Source organism: Caretta caretta, chromosome 7 (assembly GCF_965140235.1).
Source record: "Caretta caretta isolate rCarCar2 chromosome 7, rCarCar1.hap1, whole genome shotgun sequence".
NCBI lineage: Eukaryota > Metazoa > Chordata > Testudines > Cheloniidae > Caretta > Caretta caretta.
This window is the reverse complement of record NC_134212.1, coordinates 103,258,329-103,283,851: the sequence shown is the minus strand read 5'-3', so window position 1 is coordinate 103,283,851 and position 25,523 is coordinate 103,258,329. Positions and strand designations below refer to the sequence as shown.

Here is a 25,523-nt window from a genome sequence, read left to right as displayed (position 1 = left end):
AAGTTGTGCAGCATTGTCTATCAAAGAGGTTCCTGGATGCATATGCATTTGAAATGGAAGGGAAGGAAGAACTTGCTCAGAAGACAGACTGGATGGAAAGGCTGGAAGGAATGGTTGGGGGCGGGATATAAGGAGGGAACAGGCAGAGAGAAACATTTGCCATCACCTCCTCCCCTGCCTGTATTTCATTCTGATTCCTTCAGTTGCAAAAAAATCTCTTCTGTATTTACTTTCCTTCCTCCCAGTGACATTATTAAGAAAGATGTGCTGGTTTTTAGTTGGAAATAAAAATTGTTCACCATGTATACACTGAAGTAAAACTCTGTTTAAATTTTCTTCTGGGTAATTGGACAGAATCCCTGCTACTTGATGGCTTTCCTTAAGAAGCCATCAGAAAAGTAGTGATTTGCGTGTTAGTAAATATGATATATTACACACTGTGAGGTAAATATGAAAACATACAGTACTGAGACAGAGACATGTTCTGCAAGAATGAACATGAAAGTTCTGATCAGCGAGTATTCTAGAAGACCGCTGTGTGTACATTATCATTGTCGGCTATCACTTGATACGAGGATGATGTCTGCGGGGGGGAGTGTCGGTGGTGAGACGTCAGATGGCTGTGGAATCCAATCTGTGTTCTACAGACTTTTCCACACATATAATGCATGATTGCTTGGAGAGAGTAGAACTGCTGGCTGGGATGCTGTACAATTTCTTTCTTTCTTTGCCGTTTTTCTCAGCCTCTTGAGCAAGGCAATCCTCTTCGAAATGGGATGAGGCTTGATGTACGATGCAACACCATTTCAGTCTGTTGCCAGCCAGCTCTTCCAAATTCGTGGAGTCAATGCCTCCCTTCATAAGATAGACTTTCAGGTGTCCTTTTAGCGTTTCCTCTGTCCCCCGTGGGTCTTCTTACCATGACTAAGCTGAGAAAAGAGGACTTGCTTTGGAAGATGAGAATCAGCCATCCGCACACAATGGCCAGCCCAGCACAGCTGATGTTTCATAATCTTCACCTCAGCAGCGTGGATATTAGCTGCAGAGAGAACGCTGGCATTAGTGTGACAATCTTCCCTTCTCATACGGAGACTCTTCCTAAGGCAGCGCTGGTGCTACCATTCCAGAGCCTGAAGATGGTTTCAGTATGTCACTCATGTCTCGCAACATAAAGAAGAGTGGGGATGACTACTCCATTGTAGACCAGGATCTTTGTTTCCATCTGAAGATCTCTGTCCATAAAGACACGATGAAGCAACTTTCCAAAGGATGTGCTGGCACAAAGGATCCTATGTTCGATCTCCACATCAAGATTGGCTGTCTGGGGGAGGTGGCTACCAAGGTAAGGGAAATTTTCAGTGCTTTCCAGGAGTTCATTACCACTGACAATTAGATGGGAGAACAGGGACAACTTGTTCTGGGACTGGCTGGTGGAGCACCTTAGTCGTCCCAATATTGAGGGAAAGTCCTGGGCTATGAAAGGCGCCTAAGAAAAGATCTAGGGTGGATTGTAAGTCAGCCTCGCTGTACATGAGGATAGCAAAGTCGTTAGCATCATGAAGGTCAGTAATAACAGCCTGGTGACCTTAGTTTCAGAATGAAGACGCCGCAGGTTGAAGAGCTGGCTATCCATGTGATAACGCAATCCCAATTCCAGAAGAAAGGCGGTCATGAATAAGAATCAAGATCACAGCAAAATATATGGAAGAAATGGTCGGGGCACTAACACAGCCCTGCTTAACACCAGTACGGATGGTGAACAAGTCCATCTCCAACCCATTACAGAGGACGGTGGTGGTCATCCCATCATGAAACAGCCTGAGAACATGAATGCACTTCAATGGACAACCAAACCTAGACAGCACCTTCTATAATGCTGCATGATTAATGGAATCAAAGGCCTTAGGTCAATAAATGCCATAAACAATACCTGGTGTTGTTCTCTACACTGCTCTTGCATCTGTTGGGCAACGAAAATCATGTCGGAGAGGAAGACGGTGCCTCAGTAATTCCTGCACATTGATTTGTCCTCTTGCCATTATTGTGACCATTTTTAGGAATTCTTTAGGTCGGATTAAATTTCTTCATTAACCCAAATTCTAACAAGAAGTTGAAGTTTTTTCACAAGTGCTGTTACACCAGCTTTGAAGGTTTCCAAAGGAATGCCATCTAGGCCTGGTGCCTTGTTGTTTCTAGTCTGAGTGATGGCATGCCAAACTTCCTCAGAAAATGGGGGGCTAGCAAGAGATTCTATTACAGAATGCTGAGGAATGGACTCGATGGTGGCAGCTGAGACTTCAGATTCATGGTTAAGTAGGGTCTTGAAGTGCTTCATCCAACAGAGCTTGAGGGCTACATTGTTCTTTAGAAGGACTGAGCTGTCCTGAGATCGCAGAGGGGTTGTGCCGCTTGAGCTTGGCCCATAGATGGCTTTCGTTGCTTTTAAAAAAAACAAACAAAAAACTTCTTATATCAGGTTGATTGGCAAAGCTCTGGATCTCCACAGCCTTTGTTTGTCCCCACTGGTTCTTGATGTCATGCAGCCTTCTTTGAACAACAACTTTAAGTCTCATTTTTGCTGGTTAGAGAGTTCATTTTGCCAAGTGAAAAATGTGCTTCTCTTCTTATGAATAAGTGCTAGGATTTCCTTGTTGTTCTCATCAAATCAATCCTGATGGCGGTGAATGGAGTATCCAGTCAACTCTCATATGCCTTGTGAATAATGGTCTTGAACTCTTCCCAATGTATTTGGACATCATTGATGATGTCAGGTAGGTCAAATAGACTCTCGATGAGGTGTTGTGAGAGGTCTCAGGACTAGCGTGATTTTGATATTAAATCTCTTCCTCATTCCTTTAGGTTGTTTACAGTGTTTTGGTGCAAGCCACATGTTCATGATGATCTGACCAAATGATGGTCTGTCCAGCAGTCATCTGTACTTCTCATGACTCGTGTAATATGGACATCAGTACGATCATGGGCTCTGACGATGACGTAATCAGGAAGATGCCAGTGTCTGGAACCTGGGTGTTTTCAAGTGGTTTTATATTTGTCCCTTTGTCTAAAGATGGTATTTGTGATAAGCAAATCATGCTCCACACATTTGCTGATGAGGAGAATGCCATTAGACTTGACTTTCCCTACCCTTCTTTCCCAATGGTACCTCTCCAGAGTGTTGTGCAGCTCTTGCACTGAAGTCATCCATGAAGATGAGCTGGTCTTCCTTGGCTGTGTCAGTGAAGATTGAATCAAGAGCACTGTAAAACTGCTCCTTGTTGTCTTCATCATCGTCAAGTGTGGGAGCATATGCACTGATGACCATGGCATACTGGTTGTTACTAAGCTTAAGACAAAAAGTCATGAGACATTTGTGAATACCCATAGTGAGTTTTAAAAGCTGGCTAGAAATATTGTTCTTTATGGCAAAACCATCCCCATGCATATGCCTGTCTTTAGATGACTTTCCTTTCCAAAAGAAGGTATAGCCTGGACTGGGAATTGAGAGAGACCGAGCTGGCAACAGAATTCAAAAAGTGGGAGTGTGCTAATAAAGTCTGCGGATGATACAAAGCTGGGAGGTATTGCCAATTTAGAGAAGGACTGGGAAATCATACAGGAAGATTTGGATGACCTTGTAAACTGGAGTAATAGTAATAGGATGTAATTTAATAGTGAGAAGTGTAAGGTTATGCATTTAGGGATTAATAACAAGAATTTTAGTTATAAGCTGGAGACACATCAATTAGAAGTAACGGAGGAGGAGAAGGACCTTGGAGTATTGGTTGATCATAGGATGACTATGAGCCGCCAATGTGATATGGCCGTGAAAAAAGCTAATGCGGTCTTGGGATGCATCAGGCGAGGTATTTCCAGTAGAGATAAGGAGAGTTTTAGTATCGTTATACAAGAATATTGAGACCTCACCTGGAATATTGTGTGCAGTTCTGGTCTCCCATGTTTAAGAAGGATGAATTCAAACTGGAACAGGTACAGAGAAGGGCTGCTAGGATGATCCGAGGAATGGAAAACCTGTCTTATGAAAGGAGACTCAAGGAGCTTGGCTTGTTTAGCCTAACTAAAAGAAGGTTGAGGGGAGATATGATTGCTCTCTATACATATATCAGAGGGATAGATACCGGAGAGGGAGAGGAATTATTTAAGCTCAGTACCAATGTAGACACAAGAACAAATGGATATAAACTGGTCATTGGGATGTTTAGACTTGAAATTAGACTGAGGTTTCTAACCATCAGAGGAGTGAAGTTTTGGAATAGCCTTCCAAGGGAAGCAGTGGGGGCAAAAGACCTATCTGGCTTTAAGATTAAACTCGATAAGTTTATGGAGGAGATGGTATGATGGGATAACATGATTTTGGTAATTAATTGATCTTTAACTATTCATGGTAAATAGGCCCAATGGCCTGTGATGGGATGTTAGATGAGGTGGGATCTGAGTTACTACAAAAAATTCTTTCCTGGGTATCTGGCTGGTGAATCTTGCCCATATGCTCAGGGTTTAGCTGATCGCCATATTTGGGGTCGGGAAGGAATTTTCTTCCAGGGCAGATTGGAAGAGGCCCTGGAGGTTTTTCGCCTTCCTCTGTAGCATGGGGCACGGGTCACTTGCTGGAGGATTCTCTGCTCCTTGAAGTCTTTAAACCACGATTTGAGGACTTCAATAGCTTAGACATAGGTGAGAGGTTTTTCGCAGGAGTGGGTGGGTGAGATTCTGTGGCCTGCATTGTGCAGGAGGTCGGACTAGATGATCGTAATGGTCCCTTCTGACCTTAGTATCTGTGAATCGGTCTAACTTCCTGTTTGGCCTTGGGCAAGTCACTTGACTTCTCTGCCTCTTTCCGCTCCCATCCTTTGTCTAGTTTGTATGTTCTTTGGGAGCAGGAACTATCTCAATATGCTTGTACAGCACCTAGCACAATGGGGTCTTGATCTTAGAGTGGGCATCTAAACACTAATATGATACAAATAATAACAATAATAATAAATAAATGGATGACATGGACAGACATCTTTGTGACTTTTAGACTAGTGACAAAAAAGAGGCTGTAATTTTTTTTTTTTAAGGAGCCTAAGGAAGTTTAAGCTCCAAAATCCCACTGAAATTCATTTGGAGCTGAGCTACCAACTGCCTTAGGCTTTTTTTGAAAAGCTTCGTCTTAATGCATAATGGAATCTTCCTTGCATTTGAGTTGTCATTTGCTGATTAATTTGATTGGGAGACTATGGAGCTAAGAAACTGAAGCGCAGATGCTCTCTCTAATGTCTTCAATAGCTGTTTGGATGATATGTGCTGGAGTCTAATTCTGTGCATCCTTGTATATGTGTAAAAAGAGTTCAAATAGCCTTCCTGTTTTTTTAATATTCTTTTAGTGAAGAGATCACAAACTAGGGGATCCTTCATATTTATCCTTACTTGGTGGCATGATTTTCATAGACATGACTATACTGCACATTAATGCAGTGAGTGTTCTCTTCAGATAGTACTGATGTAATACATCAAGAGTGATGAACTAAACACAGCCACCTGCAAGGGGGCTAAATAGAGAATTTTTTTCTAAAGATTTAAATTTAAAATAAACTAGTTAAATTTGTTTCTGAGGAGGGCAATGGGATTTTGAAATCCTTTTGATGCGACTGTTTTGGCTGCTCACCACTATTGAGGAAGTTTGTAGCACTTAAACTTACTGTACAAATGTATAGTAAAAATTTAGGCCCTGATCCTGCAAAGACTTTAAATATGTGCTTGTAATTCCACACTGTGACTAGTTTCACTCACAGTCGACTACTCACGATGTGTATAATTAAGCATATGAATAAGTCTTTGCAGGCTTGGGTCCTTAAAATGGAAATCCTGGTTGCAACTCGGTAACTTACCAAGTTCATGCATTTTCTTGCTACTGGAAAAGCATTAAACAGTTAACCTTGTATTTTAGTTCAGCATATGATTTAAGTTATTTCCTCTACTCTCCTTACTGGAGAAAAATTAAATATGTAAATTTGTCAGATTACTGGTTTAGCAAATCCTCCTAGTGTAGACACAGCTCCTGCTGACTAAAAATTTGCTTTTTGGGGGGTGTAGTTTATACTAGTTTCCCAAATGAAATAAGCTACCAGCAAAAAAGTGTTTTTGTAAGTGTATAATTGTGTCTGTGCTAGGGCTTTTGCTGGTATAAAAGTGTCAAAAATCATAGTCTAACATGATTGTACTGACAAAAGATTCTTGGGAGGACCTAGCCTTAATGGTGCTGTACTTGCATTATATTCGTAGGTACAAGCACAGGCTTTTCATTTCCAGACACTACTGTTGCTTTGCTAGTACAGTAATAACTGAGAACATATTGTTAACAATTTTTTCATGCTCTATAATTTTATTCTAAAAATTCTCTTGAGACTTTGGTCTTCACCTAAATGTAGATTTGAAATTGTTTTCCTGCTTGACAACATTTGTTTCTACCTCGCTTTTTTTTTTCCTGGATGAAATTTTGTAGGTGATTTGTCTGCAGTAATGCTAGGTCTATCTGATACTCTGCGGGAAATTCTGTGCCACTGCACAATTTGTGCAGAATTGGTGCTGCAGAGCTGCTGGCCACCACTAGTGGCTGCTGGAACCAGCAGAGCCTGGCTCTCCAACTCGCACATACAGGACACTGGGGTGGAGGGGAGAACTGGAGGGTTCTGGGCAGCTGCTGTTCCCAGCATGTCCTGAAGGAAGGAGGCAGCATGCAGGAAACTCTGTACAAGCCTGGCACCCAGCATTAGGCTGTTTCTCTCTCTGGATCCCTGAGCTCTGGGGGTTAGAGTGAGCAGGTGTCTGGGCTGGGGGGGTGGCCCACGGCTGGGCTCTGGAAGATAGAGGTGCAGGTATCTGAGTTGGGGGTAAGGAGTGTGGGTTTGTGGGCCATGGGTGCCCCATGGCTGGGCTCTAGGGGAAGGGATGTATCTCTCCCCTTCCCCAAGATGTGCCCAGCTGACACGTGACCCACCGAGACTGAGGTGCCCAACAAAAGCATAACAGAGAAACAGAAACTGGGCTGTCATAGTGGTTTCTTAACTCTCTACTCCTGGGGGAATCTTTTTTGTTGTCTGTATTGTTACAGACATACTTGCTGACAGGTATTTTGAAATAAAAGTACCCAAATGAAACTAGTATGCTTATATCGTGTTATTTTGACAAATAAAATATGCAGAATTTTAAAATAGTGTGCAGAATTTTTATTTTTTGGCACAAATTTCCCCCAGGAGTAATCTGACCATGTGGTTAACCTCTAGCATGACCCTTAAATACCTAAAAGAAAAGGAGTACTTGTGGCACCTTAGAGACTAACACATTTATTTGAGCATAAGCTTTCATGACCTACAGCTCTCTTCATCGGATACATTCCTTAAATACCTGTGTCCAACAGAACACTATCATATGTAAGTCAAGGTAAAATTTGGAGCAGTAAGTCTAGGCTGTGGCCTAGGGTTGGCTCCAAGTAAGGCTAAAGTGTATTGAGTGTCAGCTGTGTTCATGCCAACAGGAATGTTTTACAACCATCAGTGGAAGCTAATTATTTAATACTATCCCGTAATGCCTTGTAGAGACCACAGAATGGCCTTAGATAACTAGTGTCAATAGGTCAACCCAACCAGAACCCGCTTCCCAATATATGTTGCCAGTCACAGTCGCATGCCTTCTAGTGCTTTCATGGTGACCAATATCTTCATCATACTGATTCCTGAAGTATTTGATGAACCTAGATCTATAATGGATGCTAAGAACATATCACAGAGGGCTTCCATCTGGCCAGAGGCCACCATCAGAACTTTGGGCTAATGCATCAACATTTCACAAATTTGGCTGGCACAATTCATACCAACATATGTACAATGTAATGCATGCCCAGAAATAATTTCAACCAACATAATTCAACTGTAGAGCTATTGTGGATATTGTATACAACAGCAAATACACTGAATGCATGTGAAAGGTCTGTGTGCAGATGCCATGACTTCCATTAGTATGCATAAAGCTGATCATTCTAGTTAAGCACCTTGATGTAATCTAATGTAGAGAAAGCCATAGTATCTCTGACCTTGGCTGGCTTGAAGATGACCTAACATTATCCCTTTCCTTTTATGATAGTGACTGACATCCTTAAAGGACAATGTGTGTTGGGGGATGGTTTTTCCCTGATTCTGGTCACCAAGTGGCAGAGAGCCCACACTTGGATTAACTGAACCCTGAGTAAGGCAACTCCCTTTTTCAGGGGAAAAGTGATGGCTGGAAGGTGCAGTGACGGTGGGAGGCAGTCCGCAGCCTGACCAAGTTTGTTGCTGCATTGTTGGCAGAGGATCAGGGGCTGCCCGTTAACTGGCACTATGGCCGTTTTCATTTGCAGGCACTAAAAGGGGAAGGGGAAAGTCCTGGAATAGTCACCATAGCAAATTCTGTACACAACTGGTTAAATCACTACTAGCAGCAACATGATAGTAAAAAGTAACACGTTAAAAGGAATAATGTTTTTTTAACAGAATGTATTTGATGTTTTAAATGAAAAATGCAAAAATACCACACACTTCCAAAACAATTTGGGAATGATGAGAATGCAGATTTTGCACTCCTACTTACTGGGGCCTTCATATCAAACTTGAAACTACATTGATTTTAACCTTGAAATTACTTACTTGGCTAATGATGAAGTGTGGGTCCAAAAATATTGAATTATGTGATGGCTCAATGATGAGCTTTTTCAAACTGTTCCCAGGTCAGTAGTCTGTGATGCTGTTTAAACTTCATTTTGACAATTGGATGACTAATGGATGACAATTGGATGACTAATCTTCTTTTTGAGGTTTGTGTTTGTATGGAATAAATCCAGGACAACAATTTCAAGTGTATTTTTTCCCACTGTAACTATATTTTGTAGTTTACTCTAGATTAGTCAGGAATTTAAATTTTTTCTTAATTTCCACATGGCATTTTTTTAAAAAGGCAGCATATCTAGTGGTTAGAGACCAGAAGTGAGAATCAGGGGTCTTGAGTTTTATCCCTGACTGAAGAGTCATGGAATCCATCTGTCAAGAACCATATGATGTTTAGTAAATCACTTTGTGCCTTGATTTTCCCATAAGTAAAATCAAAGAAGGTAATAAAAGTGCCAGGTTATTTTAATAAATATTTAAATTGTAGATGAAGCATACTTTTTTACTGGAACATAATGTAATAACTGTATCCTGCACTAATAAATTCTGGGGCAAAGCACTTACACCACGTTATTGGAGCGTATACTCAAAGCTGTTACACTAAAATGAACTCTGTCTTTTCAGCACCTACAGTCTGTCATAAATCTCTCTCCTCCGATTTGCCACTGAACCTCATCACTACATATGCTCCCAACCAACATCTGACTCTGTAACCCATCCCCCTTACAAAGCCATTCTTTAATATCTCTGTGTCTCCACACTGCTGCTGCTTGCCATTTAGGAATATTTGTGTTCCTTCTTCCTGTTTCCGCTTACCCCCCTACCCCCAGTAAAACCCCACCTAAATTTTAAATGATTTCTTTTGTGTGTAATATCTTGGATTACCTGAGATCACATGTTTGATACAAGCATTATGCAAATCCGCCCTTGTGGACTATTGCCTTCATAACTCCCTATAACTTATGACCCCCAGTTGAATTGTTTCTCAACTGTACAGTGATTTTTCAGCTCTCTGCATTGTGACTAATAGCCCTTAGTCAGAGTACTGGGATTTATAACCATACAGTTATTATGCAAAATAAAACTCTCAACCAATCAGACTGTAGTGAATTTCATAACAGAGGACTAACCGCATATTTATGGGTCAGTAACTGTATAGAAAACCTTGGACTCTGGACGCCTGAGATGGTTCCACTTTCAATACATTATCAATAAGTATAACATTTTTAAATGCTTATTTCCTGACAGCTGTCAAGGAAACAGGTAAACACTAAAACAAAAGTGAAATTGCCAACCATCTATATACTGTATAATAATTTCAGATAGATGTACTTTATACTGAAACATCATTCAAATACTCCTTTTCTGTGTGTGTGATTCATACATGATCACATGTTGGCTTACAATAATAAAGTATTGTATGGTCCAATAGTCACTATGCAAAAAAAAACCCTGGTTTCAAATCCTAAACCTTAAGAGTAGAATGAAATAAAGGAGATATAATAGGAAGAGTAACCTGCAACATTACTAAATGTATAGCATCTGTAGTTAGGGCCAAAAATCTATGGAAGAAAAAAAACAATTAAAAAAAATAACATGCCATCGCAAAGGGTAGAACTTTTTATTAGTGTGTCCAATGTGTTCAACTTGAATACCTCTTCTCAGGTCTTAATAATTTTGTTTTCCCATTTGTGTGAACTCAATTTATGGTTGAATTTGTGAGACTTTCTGTAGTGCACGTCTGGTTCTCTGGTGACTTGTGACAGATAAAGTGGAAGGAAGAAAACTTTGAGCATCTTGGTGGAAAGCAGAAGCAGATACAGATAGGCTCTGGCACAAGGAATTACGGTGAGACTGGGATCTGGAGGTGATGGTGAACGATGGCATCTCTTCCACCAAAGCAGCTGCTGAATCATGCCATGCTGAACTATTATGGAATGCAAATTGCCTTGTTATATGTCTGTTCATTTCTAGAACCTGGCATTTTTTATGAAGAATTATTATCCTACTTTTTGTGGAAAATCACTTGCATCCAAGATATCCTTTCAGAATGCTAGGAACCAATGGACATACATATATCCAATAAAGTGCTATCAACCTAATTCATTCATGAAACAAGAGGCACTGCAGAAAACCCACCTGTAACTCTGATCCTTGACTGCCTTGATTCTCTTTCACAAGCCAAGAGTATGAGACCTATTAGATGAGACTGTTGGCAACTCTCTTGAGAAGGAAAATTTGCCATCCTAAAGTAACCATTCGTCCAACCAGCAATTAAACCACTGCTCGAGCCAACTGTTCTCTTTAACTAGCACCCAGTATGCAACCTCTTAAGTAGTTTGCTTAGAAATAGGAAGCTCAACAAGGGTTGCCTCCATCTTGCTTGAATACTGGACCTCTCCCAATCAGTTTTCAGGCTAGGACACGGAACAGAGATGGTGCTGGTGGCAATGAGAGATGATCTAGTTTTGGTTATGGACAAAGTCTGCATAGCTATATTTGTGTTGTTCGACTGCTTTTCCAGTTTTGATACAGTTGACCATAGGCATCGGCTCCTCTGCCTCTTAGGGTCTTATCTGTGGAGTCCTGCAAAGATCCATTGGGAAGCTACTAGGGGAAATTGTGCAACAATATTGATTATGCCAGCAATTTACAAATGAAGCCCAGCTCTTATATCATATCAAACACAAATAGCACCATCTCCCGCTTGTCAAAGTGCCTGACCGAGATTAGTAACTAGTTGAAGTGCAGCTAGCTCTAAAACTGAACCTTGGAAAGACAGTGTGATGCTGTGATGGATGTGGAGGAAGAGGAGGGAGAGACAGACACATCCAGTACACTACTGATTCCATACAGAGCCATCAGACTGCTCAAACTGTGCAAAGGTTTTGTGCCCAACTCCGTGTTGCTCCTGGATACTCAGATAGCCACAGCTGTCTAAGACACACTATTCCATCTGCATCATATAAGTAGACTGCATAGTGTTCCACACATTTTTGATGATTCTCTGGACCTAGATATTAAACTGCTGAAGTCAACAGTTGATTCAGAACACAGCAGCCTGTCTACTCAGCAACGCAAACCACTGACAACACATCACAACCATGCTTTCCGCTTCTTATTAGGATCTCCACTGAATATCAGGTCAAAGTAAAGGTTTTGGTCTTCATCTTCAAAGCTCTCCATGGAACTGGACTGAGTTTATATAAGAACCACTTCACCCAATGACCTCCCACAATAGTTATGGCCCACTCCAATGGTCAGCCTCAAAAGTAAGACTCATGTGGAGAACTTTTGTTGTGGGCTGACTCGCAGATCTGGAACTTTGCTCCAGAATCAGTGCTATCATGAACCCTCAGCAGTTTCAAAACAAAACTGACCTATTCAGTCTAGCCATTGCACAATAACTGCCCACACTCTTGAAGTCTATTTTTTTCTGATAATGGTGAAAGAGTTGAATGTATCTCTGTGAACTTCATAGTTTTGGGAGGTGCTCAGACACAACTGTCATGGTTATCCTATAGGATAGATTAATCTATCTCAGAACAATACCAGTTCAAATGTGGATACCTTTTAAGCTTTGTGTGTCATTTTAGCTTGTTTGGATAGATATCTGACTCACTGCCCTATCTCTCTGGCTTCCACCACTGACAGTCAAAATGAATTTATTATAGGATTACTTTATTAATTTAAAGTGAAAATTGGTAATATTTACTGCCTAAATAGTATCCTTTGTAAATGATTGATTAGTAGAAAAGCTGTCCTTGCAGGTACATAATTTGGAGGGCTGTGTGAGGAATGGAGGGTCAACTTGACACATCTGGAAAAACATCTTTGGCAACTAATATGAATGGATCTATCAGGAAGGCTAGTTAACATTTTACAGCATTACAAAGGAATGTGGGAACTTTTGAGGACTAACACCCTGGAAATGTAGTTAGTCATGAATAGCAGAGAATTCAGATCACAGTTACTTCCATACCACTATGGTCCTCCTAGCTTCAAAGTTTCATCGTGCTGAAGGACCCTACTCTCAGACATATTTCAGAATTCCTGCTGAAGGGAAGGTAAAATATGATGAGACTTCAAATTGTCTTTAAAATCAGTCACATTAAATAGCCGCTAGAAGTACATCAGAATCTTCTTTGAATGCCTCAAATCTTGGCTCATCTGAAAGGCCAGACAGGAAGTTTGATTCCAATTAAATGGCCATTTTTGACAGAAGATATTCTAATTGTGCTTCTATGGTACGTGTAGCCAAGCTATTAGTGAATTAGTAAAATGAGATGTGTTTTCTGGGATCCTAACGTCATTTTTTGAGGAAAAAGGCTAAGTATTAAGATTCTGAAACTCACTCAGTTACTAAAATTTTTCCCACTCTTGTTTTTTTCTGCAAGTTGGCCGTTACTGAAGTTTCCTTTTTCAGCAGTTTTGTATGGCTGCACCACTTTAATGGCCTCCTTATTCTGTATTCATTCCTTTTTTTTTTCCAGCTTGATTTTTCTGTTTAGACACATGGCAGGGCAGTTATTGTATTTCTCAAACCTTAACTGTCGTAATATCTGGGTTCTTTGAAAAGATATTATAAGGAATACTCTATGAATAGAGAAAGGTTGTCCTCCCTTTTCTCCACTTTCTAGACATTTAATCCAAGAGGAATAGAATGATCACATCCAATTGCTATGAGAACACCTGCCCAAAAAATACAGAATGCACATCATGTTCTCAAAGTCACAAGACGTGGGTTCCGTTCACATCTAGTGGAAATCTGTTTCACTGCTACAGGTCCTTCAGAGAGAAAGCTCTGCCCTCTGGCTCCCCCTACATGGATAATACTTTACTTGCACTTGAAGTTAGGTGAAAAAATAGGCTGCTCATCGGAACACAGGATAACCATCTGGAGCTAGCTGTGTCCTCACAGGTCTAGTTGAGACATCTAGCCCGGTTTTGGAGATTCAGGCCAGAAGTGGGGGTGACTCTGTGATTAAAACTTGAACGGTATTGGATCTGTTGATGACCAATCTTGAGTTTAACAGCAAGACCTTCAGTTTGGGGCCCACTGATCCCTCTTGTTCAGAATTCTCAGGCAGTATTGAGGGAAGATGCCTGACCCTGGGTTTTAACCTGGGAGCAGGGGACGTTTGAACAGGTGTGTCTGTGCCAACACAACCCGTACAGGGGAGGTCATGAGGTCTGTATCCCAAGCATGTAGTGTATCCTAAGCCTTCCCAGTAACCAGTGTGAAGCACTTGTGCTCTATGTCCACTAGGTTTTTATTATGGAAGAGGTGTAAAGGGTAACGGGTGGTAGCTATGCTGTGACCTAGCACCTACCAAGAGGCACCTATATGAACGTTTAATGTTCTCATAGGGCCTAGAGGTGATAGCTTGAGGGCCACTGAAGACATTGTGAAGCTGGAATGAGGAAAACAGGATCACACAGAGAAGAGAAAGTAGTGGACCTTCTCTCTCCCTTCCTATTCCCACAAAAAGTATTAGCTACAGAAGTGCTACAGGGGAGTAAAGCTATGGAAGTGTCACATGTAAGAATATGACCCCATGCAAGAAGGCATGCAGTGTTTGTCCCAATATTACTACCGCTTCAAGGAATGGGAGAAGCCATCTGACAATTCAGACACTGACAATTTTCAAAATCGGAGTTCAATGAATTTCAGATATTGGATGTTCCCAAAAGAGGGGTGTTTGTGTGGAGGGTAAGAGGAATAAAGTCGGAGATGCTGGGTTTTTTTGAGAGAGAATCTAGAAAATTAAAACACAACTGCTGCTGCTACTAGAATAGCTGTGTGAAGAAGACGTGAGAAATGTTTGATGGGCAGATGTGGTGGTGACAGTGAAAAGGGGCAGTGTAAGTGAAAAAAACATTCAAGGAAGTGGCAGGCCACTCTGAGCAAGCCTCAACAGTGCACTAACTTGTGTGGAATGATTTGCTTTGACCAGGAAGACACATCCAAGGACCTTTGCTGTCTTTGCTTCAGAAGGGTGAGCCACCACGGTTTCCAAGCCACCTTAATACGTCTCCACTCAGGAATAATCTATAAACAATGCATCCACTGCGATATGGCAGTACTAGTTTGAAAATTTAGGAGACAGTCTCAGTAAGTCACTAATTCCATCAGCAAACAAACCAAAATGTAGAGACTACAGAGCAGAAAGCGAAGTTCAGTCACTATCTTCTTGTCTTCCAAAGGACTGTTGCTACAGAAGTTAAAATTTAAATACATTCAGCATATAATGTAATTATGTGATCTCTCTGTTTCTAGTTATCATAAAAATCTGTTGATATTGCAGAAAACTGCAAATGTGCAGCTGCCTTCTATTCTTGAGCTTCTCCGTCCACCATATTGCCTTCCTCCCTGGTCTCACCCACAGTAATTTTATTGAACTTCCCATTCCTGTTTCTGTGCTATGACTTCCCTTAAAAGAGAAGAGCAGGCGGCAGGCAGAAGCAGCTCCTTCCAGAATGAGAACAGGCCACTGTGAGCACCCGATTCCCCCTAGAACTTCTTTCATAGAGTGTATTTATATGGGCTCTTTGATCTTTGCTTTTCCATTTGTGTGTAAGGAGGAAACACTTTGCTTCTAAGTTGTTTAGCTTTTGTGGTTCTTAGGAACTTCCCAAGCGTGGAGACTGTGACTCTCTTGGAGGAAATGCGAGAGTAGGGGCAACGAGCATCAATAGTAGCTGCAGTATTTGTGAGGACAGGAAGAGGCTGCTACTACAAATAGCTTAGAACTGTATGGGACCTGCCTCTTGCCCCCTGTCTGTCTCCCACACACATGCTCTCTCTATACTGCCTTCCAGTCAGACACGAAAATACTATTCCAAAAAATAGCAGTAACGAATATGGGCACCCATATTCATTTGAATTAAATGTGAATCCTGAATTTTAAACTTTAAGACTCAGTTAGCTCTACGAGCTCCAGACAGCCGAAGTTAGCCTAGGAGCTGCTTCAGATCTTTTCAGTGCAAATAACAGTTATATAGTCTCACTATGGTGCATTTTAAGTTTATTGAAAAATACTCTGAAAAGGGCAACACATTTTCAAATGTTAAGTGACTTAAGAACATAAGATTGGCCCTACTGAGTCAGAACCAATGGTCCACCAAGTCCAGTATCCTGGCTTCGACAGTGGCTGATGCCAGAGGTTTCAGAGGGAATGAACACAACAGGTCAATTTGAGTGATTCATCCCCTGTCATCCAGTCCCAGCCTGTAAGTCAATGGGACTTAAGGTCTTAAGTCGCTTAGAATCTTCTGAAAATTTTACCTTGATGGATTTTTAATTGACATTGTCATATAATCCCATACAGCTCTGCCACATAAATCAGATCCTTTCTACAGAATTTCAATGTACTTTGCTATATAGTACAAAGGGCTTAGCTTATAGCCATTAGTCATACTTCAGAGTTTCAAAGGACTCTTGTTCTACAATTTAACAGATCACTTAAGTATGTTGCAATCCTCCTAATGCTCAAGCAGTGCATATTCAACATAAATTCCATGTACAGTACTGTAGTTAACCAATTTTTAAGACAGTGGTTCAAATTCTGCTTTCAGTGGCTCCTGTGTAACCTCACTGGCATAACTAAGGTTGCACAGATGAAACAGAGAATTTGGCTCAAAAAATGTGTATCCATTGCATTTAAATGAGAAATACCTGACTACATGATTATGACAGCTCACTGGAAGGTATTCCAAATATCTGCCCTCAATTGCCAGCAGGGAGTTTGTGGTTTGTTGGTTGGTTTTTGAATCTGCATCTTTAGTTTTGATAAAGATTACACAATATCTAATACATACTCAGCTTTAACTTACCCTGTAAGTCTAAACCTAAGTTTTAGCTCACTGTATCCCCATCACCATTTCCCATAATCTAAATAAATAATACTGTAAATGGCTTTTTTCCACAATCATATACCAGTTTTTTTCCACGTCACTTTTGTAGCAGTTTGCTATGCTACAAAGAAAGTTAGACTTTTCTCTGTTGAAATGTATAGCTAACCAAATAGTAAATAGTGATTATATAATAGATACTTTACATATGTCACTTGTGCAATTTAAGCTTTTATTTTCTATAGACTGCCTAAAATGTCCACACACAAAAAGCCCTACAAAGTTGTGTTTGTTTTTTAAACAATTCCCTCTTTGATTCCCTCTTTGATCACAGGTTAGACATACAAAATTTTGGCTTCCCCTAGAAAATCCTACAAAACATTCAGACATTTAATATGTCAAAACTTTCTTTAATTTTTTTTAGAAAAATAAAACCTCAGACTTTCAGTATGGCTCGTAGTGTTTCTTTATGACCTAATTTTAATGTTCTGTTAAAAGCATACAGGGATCTGAACCCAGTCCAGAGGCAAAAGAGACATCAGATTTTATTTCTCTAAATGTCAGGACTGGGGGAGGAACTGTGACCAATGTATGATTTCTGCATGTAAACCAGAAAGAGCCAAACAGAGCCCTCTACTTGCTGTCAAGTATTACAGCTTCTCTCTTTGCAGCACTTGTTCAGAATGCATCTTCAGTGTAGTCGAGTATTACTGCGTGTTATTACTGTATGAACAAATATGAGTAGAGAGAATGTAGAAATGACAGTCTTAAAAAGTAAACGGGGATGCATGTCACCCAGAGCGTGATGCCACTAGCACTGGAGATGTTGAAATAGCTGTTGCTGGCACAGATATATTTAGCGATGAGTGGTACATAATAGCAGTTCAAGACCTATAAAATATTAGTGAAAATTACTGCACTGAGCACTAATTCCACGGCACTACCACAGTACTTAAGACCCCCTGACTTTCTTGAATGGAGGAAAGTCTGATTAAATGTTAAACCTTTTTATTCTACCAAATATTAAGCTGTTTGTGCTTATCTTCTAATGATAAATTATTTTTGTAAGCTATATTTACTTCAGAAGTGTATGTACATTATTCAAGAAGTGAAAAAGTATGAAGTGGTAGAAATGCTGAGTATATTTGATATTTTGGCAGAAGAGATGGTTGAGCCTGCTATGATAGGCATGGAACTAGAGGAATATTTTTTGTTTTCATAAAACCATGTGACCAAGGACAGAGTCAGTTCAGAACAAGATATTGAATAAAAGTCAGTATTCTAGCATTGTAAAAAAGGACTGATGGACTGTCTGAACAACTTTGTGCATTTCTGGTCACTGTAGAAAAAAAAGTTGCAGAAATGAACAAGTTATGGAAGAAAATTCCTAGAACAATGCAAGGTTTATTTATTCATGAGTTGTGTATTTTGGGGAAAAGTGTGATTAAGATACAATTGGTCTTCATGAGGTAGACATTTTCTAAGGGATCAGAATGCTCTTCTAGCTAGTCTTATGGAATCTAATCAATGAAGCATGGATTTACTCTATGCATAGGGTCAGGTTCTTTTTTGTGTTTTGATCTCTTTGTGTTGCTCAGTTGATGCAAGCAGTCTGGCAAGCAGATAGATCTGGCATTCTGAGAATTCCCTTGGCAATGGGGTAAACTAGGCTGGCATAGAGATGGTGTATCCAGCTCCTGCACAAGACTCCTCATTTCTAAGTAGGTAGAGATTATGACTCTAAGAACCACTTAGTGCTAATTGGCAGAGGGTTCACTGTTCTATAACAGTAGCCCCAACTGGCCTTATAAACTCATGACACCCAACACATTGCTGACATAGTATTTATCTATAAGGAATGTCATGTGGGATTTTAAATGAATCCAGGACCATACTGATCTTCCTAATTGTTGTGTGATGTATGTACAGATGTTATTTAAGAAGTTGTGTATATGTACTAAATAGATGTCTAAATCAAGGCAGGGTTGACAAACAGGCTCTGAGTCAGACAAAGGAAGTTGTCTCAGTATTGGCTATGTAAATTAAGCATTGTAAGTCAACACAATGAAAGCTACATCTGCATACGGAGTATATGGGGTTGGGAGAACATTGGAGACTAAGGGCTTGTCTCCACTTACCGGTGGATCGCGCTGTGGTGATCGAGCCACTGGGGGTTGATTTTAGCGGGTCTAGTGAAGACCCGCTAAATCGACCGCAGATCGCTCTACTGTCAACTCCGTTATTCCATTGGAATGAGAAGAGTAAGGGGAGTCGATGGGAGAGCATCTCCCATCAACATAGCGTAGTGTGGAGCTCACGGTAAGTAAATCTAAGCTGTGTCGACTTGAGTTATGCTACTAATTGCGTAGCTTAGATTGACTTTCCTCCATAGCATAGACCTGCCCTAAATCACCGGGGGGTTATTCCGACTCTGGAGGCAAAACAATGAGCTTTGGGAATATAAGAGGGAGCAGCAAAATGGACAGCACTTTTTACACTCATGAAAAGTGGATGCTGGGAGATTGCTTTAGGTGAGAGTCTGTTAAAGTTAAGTTTAGACTCTTAGGAAGCGTGTTCAACTTGTTTTATATGTGACCATTGATGTTTCCATTATCCTTACTCAGTTTCTCTTAAATACTTATCTCCAGTACTAAACTTATGATTCTTTTCATGATAACTATATCTCAGGGCTGTGATGTTATAAAGGAGCTGATCCTGAGATGTTTTAGTCAGGCTGTGTGTATGTTGTTCCTTTGGGGACAGCGAACCTGGTAACTTTTGAGAGCGTCCAGTGATAGCAGCTGAATACTACAGGGGATACTTTCAGAGAGGCTCTGGGGTTAGCGTATACTTATGTTTACCTGCGAGGCAGCGTAAGCGCTGGCGGAGCCCTGACGAGATTGGTTGGGTGGCTAACAGACGAGTGGTGTCAGGTTGCTGACTAGAGTGACCAGATGTACTGATTTTATAGGGACAGTCCCAAAATTTGGGGATTTGTCTTACATAGGTACCTATTACCCCCAATCCTGTCCCAATTTTTCACACTTGCTATCTACATCCAGAGTTGACATCCAGGTAAGCACAAGCAAGTCTCTCTCTTGCTGAGGCAGTGGGGTAACAAGGTGACTCACAGTCCTGGGTACCCTGAGAAACCGTCACAGGGATATGTCAAGAGTGTGCCTGGTGCACAAGGACTATTGCCAGCTGGTGTAAGTTAGAGCAGCCCTACACTCCATCTTGCCATCCTAATAAAGATTACACTACATGTTACAATAAAGATTTTACATTCTCTGATCTGTATCCAATTATTTTTCATATTGTAAGGGATCTGTCTTATGACTCCTTGATATATCATTATAATAGCATGTCTGTAGTAAGCAATATAAACACAATAGGTCTTTTTCAAAATTAAACTCTTCAACTATTATAAACAATGACAAACATTAGAGAACAGTCCACATGTTGGATTAAGTATCCCGATCTTTAAAAATTGAGGCCATTTTGTAAATTCAGATTAATACAAAAATATTGATCAACAAAAAAGAGTGCATTCAGACTGACAAGCTGTGTGCTATCTTATATCCATATGTAATGGCCAGCATACAAGTATATACCAAGGGGGTTTAGAATGTAAATGCTAATGGCATGTCAACAATAGTCAGTGTTGAATAGTTGACTCGTCCAGAAATATTACATTTTTCCTTGCCTGCAAGTGCATATTGTTTGAACTTGTTGCAGTTCACCTATTTTAAACAATCTGAGCACAGATGAGGGGTGTTGAAAGTAGTGGGGGAGGGCAGGAAATAATCCCAGTACAAAATGGAGTTCTAATACCTCTTATCTTGGTGATCAGAGTGAGAAAAGGGCTTGCTTTCTGATCAGTTTGCAAGATATGGGGATGTTGTAGATGTATTTGTTCTAGGATACAAGAGAAACAAGGTGGGTGAGATAATACATTGTATTGGACCAACTTCAGTTGTTGAAAGAGACAAGCTTTTGAGCTACATAGAGCTCTGTGTATCTCGAAAGCTTGTCTCTTTCACCAAGAGAAGTTGGTTGAACAAAATATATTACCTCATCCATCTTGTGTCTTTCAGTGCTAATATCGTTAGGTTTGGGTATTATTTTGAAGGTAGACGTTTACTGTTATAAATTAGGGGAAATACAGGACAAGGGCTTTGTCATGTTGAAAAACTTTATAGAGGATCATTCATTGATTAAGGTAGGAGTTGTGGTTTTGGGAAAGCGATTCATCAGTGCTATAGGACTGGGTGCATTGAACGGACCCATCTATGTGAGGAGAAATACGGGGCAGAATTGATGGTAGTGAGGAGTTGCCCTTTTTATTTAAAGAGTATCTTTGAGTTCATTATTTTGGTTATTGCTTGAGAGAGTAGATCCTTAGTCTGAAAGGCCAAATACTATCAGTCTATCCTGAACATACTATAACCATCTGTAAGCAAATTAAAACAAAGGTTATGTGTTCAGAAAACTGGTTGACATTTAAATTATTTATAAGCATTATATTTAGAGATTTAAGGATTGACAAAACATTCTCTAGTGCCTTAATAATCAACAAATTAAAGTGCAAGTCTTAAGTCTACTGTTTTGGTGACTAATACAATCTACTCCAAACACGATGAAAAGGTCTAATGTTTCTTTGAGAGGGAAAAACTGAGTGTGTGTGTGTGTTGTTAAATTTAAAACCTTGTATAGTATAGAAGGGTTTAAAAATGTGTGAGTAACTGTTAGAAAAGGGTTTCTTCTGAAATGCAGCCATTGAGTAAAAACTAACAAATGACGACAATGAATCCTTATAGTATTAAATGAAGATAATGTACATGGGACACCAAAAGCACCCAAGGGTTGCAATTATCAGATACAGACTAATTTATCTGTATCTGGTTAAATAACTATCACTTGCACTCATGCAAAAGTAATACTACTTGTAGAAAATGTGTAAGCTTATGGAAGAAAAGAAATAATTACAAAATAATTTTTCCTTTGGCTGTGATGAAAGATTTTGCATATTTTGGACAGTATCAGCATTGTGTAGAAGACTTGCTATTCAAATTTTTCCTTTATATTAAATATCTGAAGTAATACAAATAAGGTTAAAAACTCTGAAGTTTAAAGAATAAAACAATCAAGATTCTCATGCAGTTAATGAGATTGTTCAGAGTTGTATTAATATCCCTTAATCTTAAAAGATAAATCTATTATAGAATGAGGCTTTTCTTCTAATTTTTAGTGCCATACAGAGAATTATTGTTCATACAAATTGTTGATATAAAAAGCATACTGAATAATGCATATTCTGAAAGGTAGTTTGTTATGTGCATATTAGAAAAAGTGAAATAGCTTCATTGTCATTTCAAGCACTAATCCTCAGACTAATAGATTCAATTCCTTCACAAAAATACATATAGCGAGAAAGATGAATCAACTAAATATTCAACTTAAGGAATATAAATAAATAAGACCCATTTTTAAAGGCGGCTATGTAGTTAACCTAGGACATATTTCTAAAGCAAAAACATTTAGTACGTATGAAAGATATGACACTAGTTTAGTTCAGTACTGGAATTCACTTAAGATTTATGCTTCTTGTGTAGATTAAATTAGCAAATTTAAATGACAGTACATATTAAGAAAGCTTTTAAAAACAGTTTGGTTTATACTTACCCTTCTCTATGAGCTTCTCCTTTTTCTAACTCCTGAATGACACCCAAGAGCACTTTTATGGTTTCCTGGCTTGAGCTGATCAAATTCTCCATCATCTGAAGCTGTGCTTTCAAGTCTACCACGTCTGTGTGAGGCACAATTTGTTGGCATTCTTCACTCACAGCAACTGCTGTCTGACAAGGCTGGTGGTCTTCCATAGGTGAAACATTTATCTGAAGGGTCTGTTCGTTACATTCGGCTGATTGGCACTGTGCCTGTGTTGAGCAGGCCTGAGCGTTTACTGACTGGGATTGCAGACCATTAAGATGCACAGTTCTCTTTCTTTCCTCATCTGTTGCTGGGCATAGTGACCATTCAGTCCCTGCTGCAGAGTTTTGCGGGTCAGGCTGTGTGGCATGTGAACTGGATGCAGGTAAATAAATTGTACCTACTTCCGTCTTAAACACTTTCCCATGTGCTGATTGATTAGATTCTTCATTATCCGGTGGCACTGTATCATGTTTTGCATTATCATGCAGCTGGTAATCAGGCTCTTGTGAAGTAGAGTCTGCTGAGTTTTGAAGAGAAGGAGGTTCTTTAGTACAGCTGTGCAAATCAGTGCTTTTACATGCCTCTGAACAGTTGTCACTAGAAGGCTGATCTACCGCATTCATGCGTTCATTAATATGGGAAATAAACTCTGCTGTCTTTAGGTCACTGACCTTGCTACAATGAGCAGCCTCCCCTGAGTTTTTACTATCTTCATCCTTAATATCTATTAAAAATCCATTGTTTTGACTCTTAAAGGTGTCAACAGCTGAGACGCTTTTAATAATATTCCCTTTTTTGCGGTCCAAAGGGAATGTCTGGTAACACTTTTTAAGATCTGGTGAGGTCTGAACTCCTGTGCTCTTAGTAACATTAGGTATTGACCTTCGTGCAGGCACTGTCATATATTTACGATAAGCTGCTTTATAAGAGATGGGCTTTGTTTCTCTTGTGTCTGCATGCTGTACTGAAGATAGTTGTTTGTCCCTTTGTTCATTCTGGGCCTCGCAGATATCTTTAAATCTCACCTGAAGGGCTTTGTTTCTTTTCTTAATCTGTCGGTTGGGATCCAATGCATATTTAATCTCCAAAGCAAGTGAAGCGGCTGGCTCAACTTCACTTTCAGAGGTCGTGAGTAAGCATTTGCTGGGTTCCTTACTCACCATGATGCCTGTATTTAAAAACAGTTTAAGAAGTCTTTTATTAAAACAGAAATGTTTCCTTAATTCAAATATTATAAACTTCTAGAAAATATCCTGTATTTTTAAGTAGTCCCCTTTTATGTTTGTGAAAAACAGTCTGTGTGGGGAAAACTAGATCCTCATGGTCGCTTGCGAAGTTTTACTTCCTTTGTTCTATACCTTACTGCTTTTAGGATAATTATGTATTTCTCTATAATAAACGTTTTATTTTCATCAGCATTTCACACAATCCAAAAGTTGAAAACACTTACGGGCAGGGTGACTGTCAATGAACAGCGCTGGGTTTCTGTGAAAGACACTTCTTTCTTGCAAAAGACCTGAAATTTTAAAGTTCTAAGAATACTATGTAGTCCTCCCATTATTATAATTGAGTTCAGTTTTGGCTCTACTAATTTTTTGAACATTGCATAATTAATTTCTGATTAGACTTAAAGAACAATTGTCTTTAGATCCCTGGCTATAAAATCCAGCTTTTGTAGTTCAAGGGTAGAAGTGTATCTAAGATCAGAACATTTGAAAGGATTAGTAATTGTGCAGTGGGTATAGAGCTTAATAGGTTTTGTTTGTATGTTAGATCATATGGGCAGATTAAATATTTGGAACATGTTGCTCTGCTTGAGAAGACATCCAGATTTTTAAAACATATTGATAGTTTTTTTTCAAGCAAGTACAATGATTATGGTGAAGGGCATTCTTGTTATTACTTCTATGTTAATGGATTCATCTGAACTTTTTTAGTCTTAAAGACAGAAAACCAGTTATCACCATTTAAAAAAAAATCTTTTCTGTAGTAACTTTTTTGTTCAGTAAGCCTGTTATTGTTTACAGTATCCGACAGTTAAAACCGAAAAATTCTGTCTTAAAGAAATAGTAAAATATGGAGCTCTGTTTTGAGCATTCAGTTTTCATCCTATGCTCAATTATTAAGTCTAGCTAAGATACAAGGGGCTGATTATTTCACACTAGGAATGCCATTGGGGAATACCTGGATTTATTATGCTGCTTCACGGCAGTTTTATGTGCGTGCAAAAATTTACATGATTGCTGAAGTAAGAAAATATATTTGGGCCAAATTCTCTGTTGGCATAAATTCACAGAGTCAATTGAAGTCAGTGAATTTGTGTATATTTACACCAGCAAACAGTTAGTGTCTTTCATTGATGGTGTGTCCCTCCCATCCGTCACCCCCGCATTCAGTAAGAATCTGTTATGATAAATGAGCTGAAGTTTTTTAGGCTTCATAAAAAGTATTAAAAAAAAGTCTAGGTATTGCAGCAAGACTTGCATGCTGAGGCAAACATGGGGAAAATAGTATTTTATGTAAAAAGCTGTTTACATGGCTAATCCTTTTTCATTGTATTCCCTGCCATTTTTAAGCATTTATACTTGAATGAGATTTCTATCCCTCGCAATCTTTTTTGCTAGATCCTGCAATGAAGTCATAATCCTTCATTTCAGTCTGTTGCCATGGAAAGATTTCTACTTATAGTGTCTTTTATCTGTAATCTCAACATGCTTTACAAACATCATTAAAGCCTCCTTACACTCCGAGGAAGATAATATTATTATTCCCATTGTATAGATGGGGAAACGGAGGCACGCAGGTAGTGATGTCCCCAAGGTCACAAAGCAAGCCAATGATAAAGTTAAGAAGTGAATCCAAGAGTCCTTATGGCAGGCTGGAATAGCACCCAGGAGTCCGTATTCCCATCCACCTTCTCAAACCACCAGAAATGTTGTCATTACATGATTACGATGGTACTAATTCAGCATTATGAAAGCCTTTGAAATATAAACATATATAATTAGGATAAAATGTAAAGAAAATCCAGCTAAAACTTTATATTAGGTTCGTACAGTAATCAAAGAATAGTAGTATCTTATATTTAGATTTCATAAAGAAAAAAACAGTGTTTAAGTATGATATCCTTCAATGCAAACCCTTACTACCCAGGAATGCCAAGTTATGTCACACTTCTTAAATGTACCCGAATGCCCACAACACACATTTCCACTTATCATAATGGATGATGTCTTCATGAGTTCTTTCGGA

At 39.5% G+C, this 25,523-nt stretch overlaps 2 protein-coding genes across 5 annotated transcripts in view; one reads left to right on the top strand and one right to left on the bottom strand.

Moving 5' to 3' along the window:
• The window catches only part of DOCK1 (dedicator of cytokinesis 1), a 563,486-nt gene that overhangs the window by 205,279 nt on the left and 332,684 nt on the right, over positions 1-25,523 (top strand). The window lies entirely within an intron of this gene.
• INSYN2A (inhibitory synaptic factor 2A) overlaps positions 1-25,523 on the bottom strand; it is an 83,289-nt gene that overhangs the window by 37,369 nt on the left and 20,397 nt on the right. For all 3 annotated transcript variants that reach the window (XM_048857031.2, XM_048857029.2, XM_048857030.2), the window contains exon 2: positions 22,242-23,439. In XM_048857031.2, coding sequence (XP_048712988.2) covers positions 22,242-23,434 — 1,193 coding nt within the window. In that variant the 5' untranslated portion in view covers positions 23,435-23,439. The remainder of the gene's footprint in view (positions 1-22,241; positions 23,440-25,523) is intronic.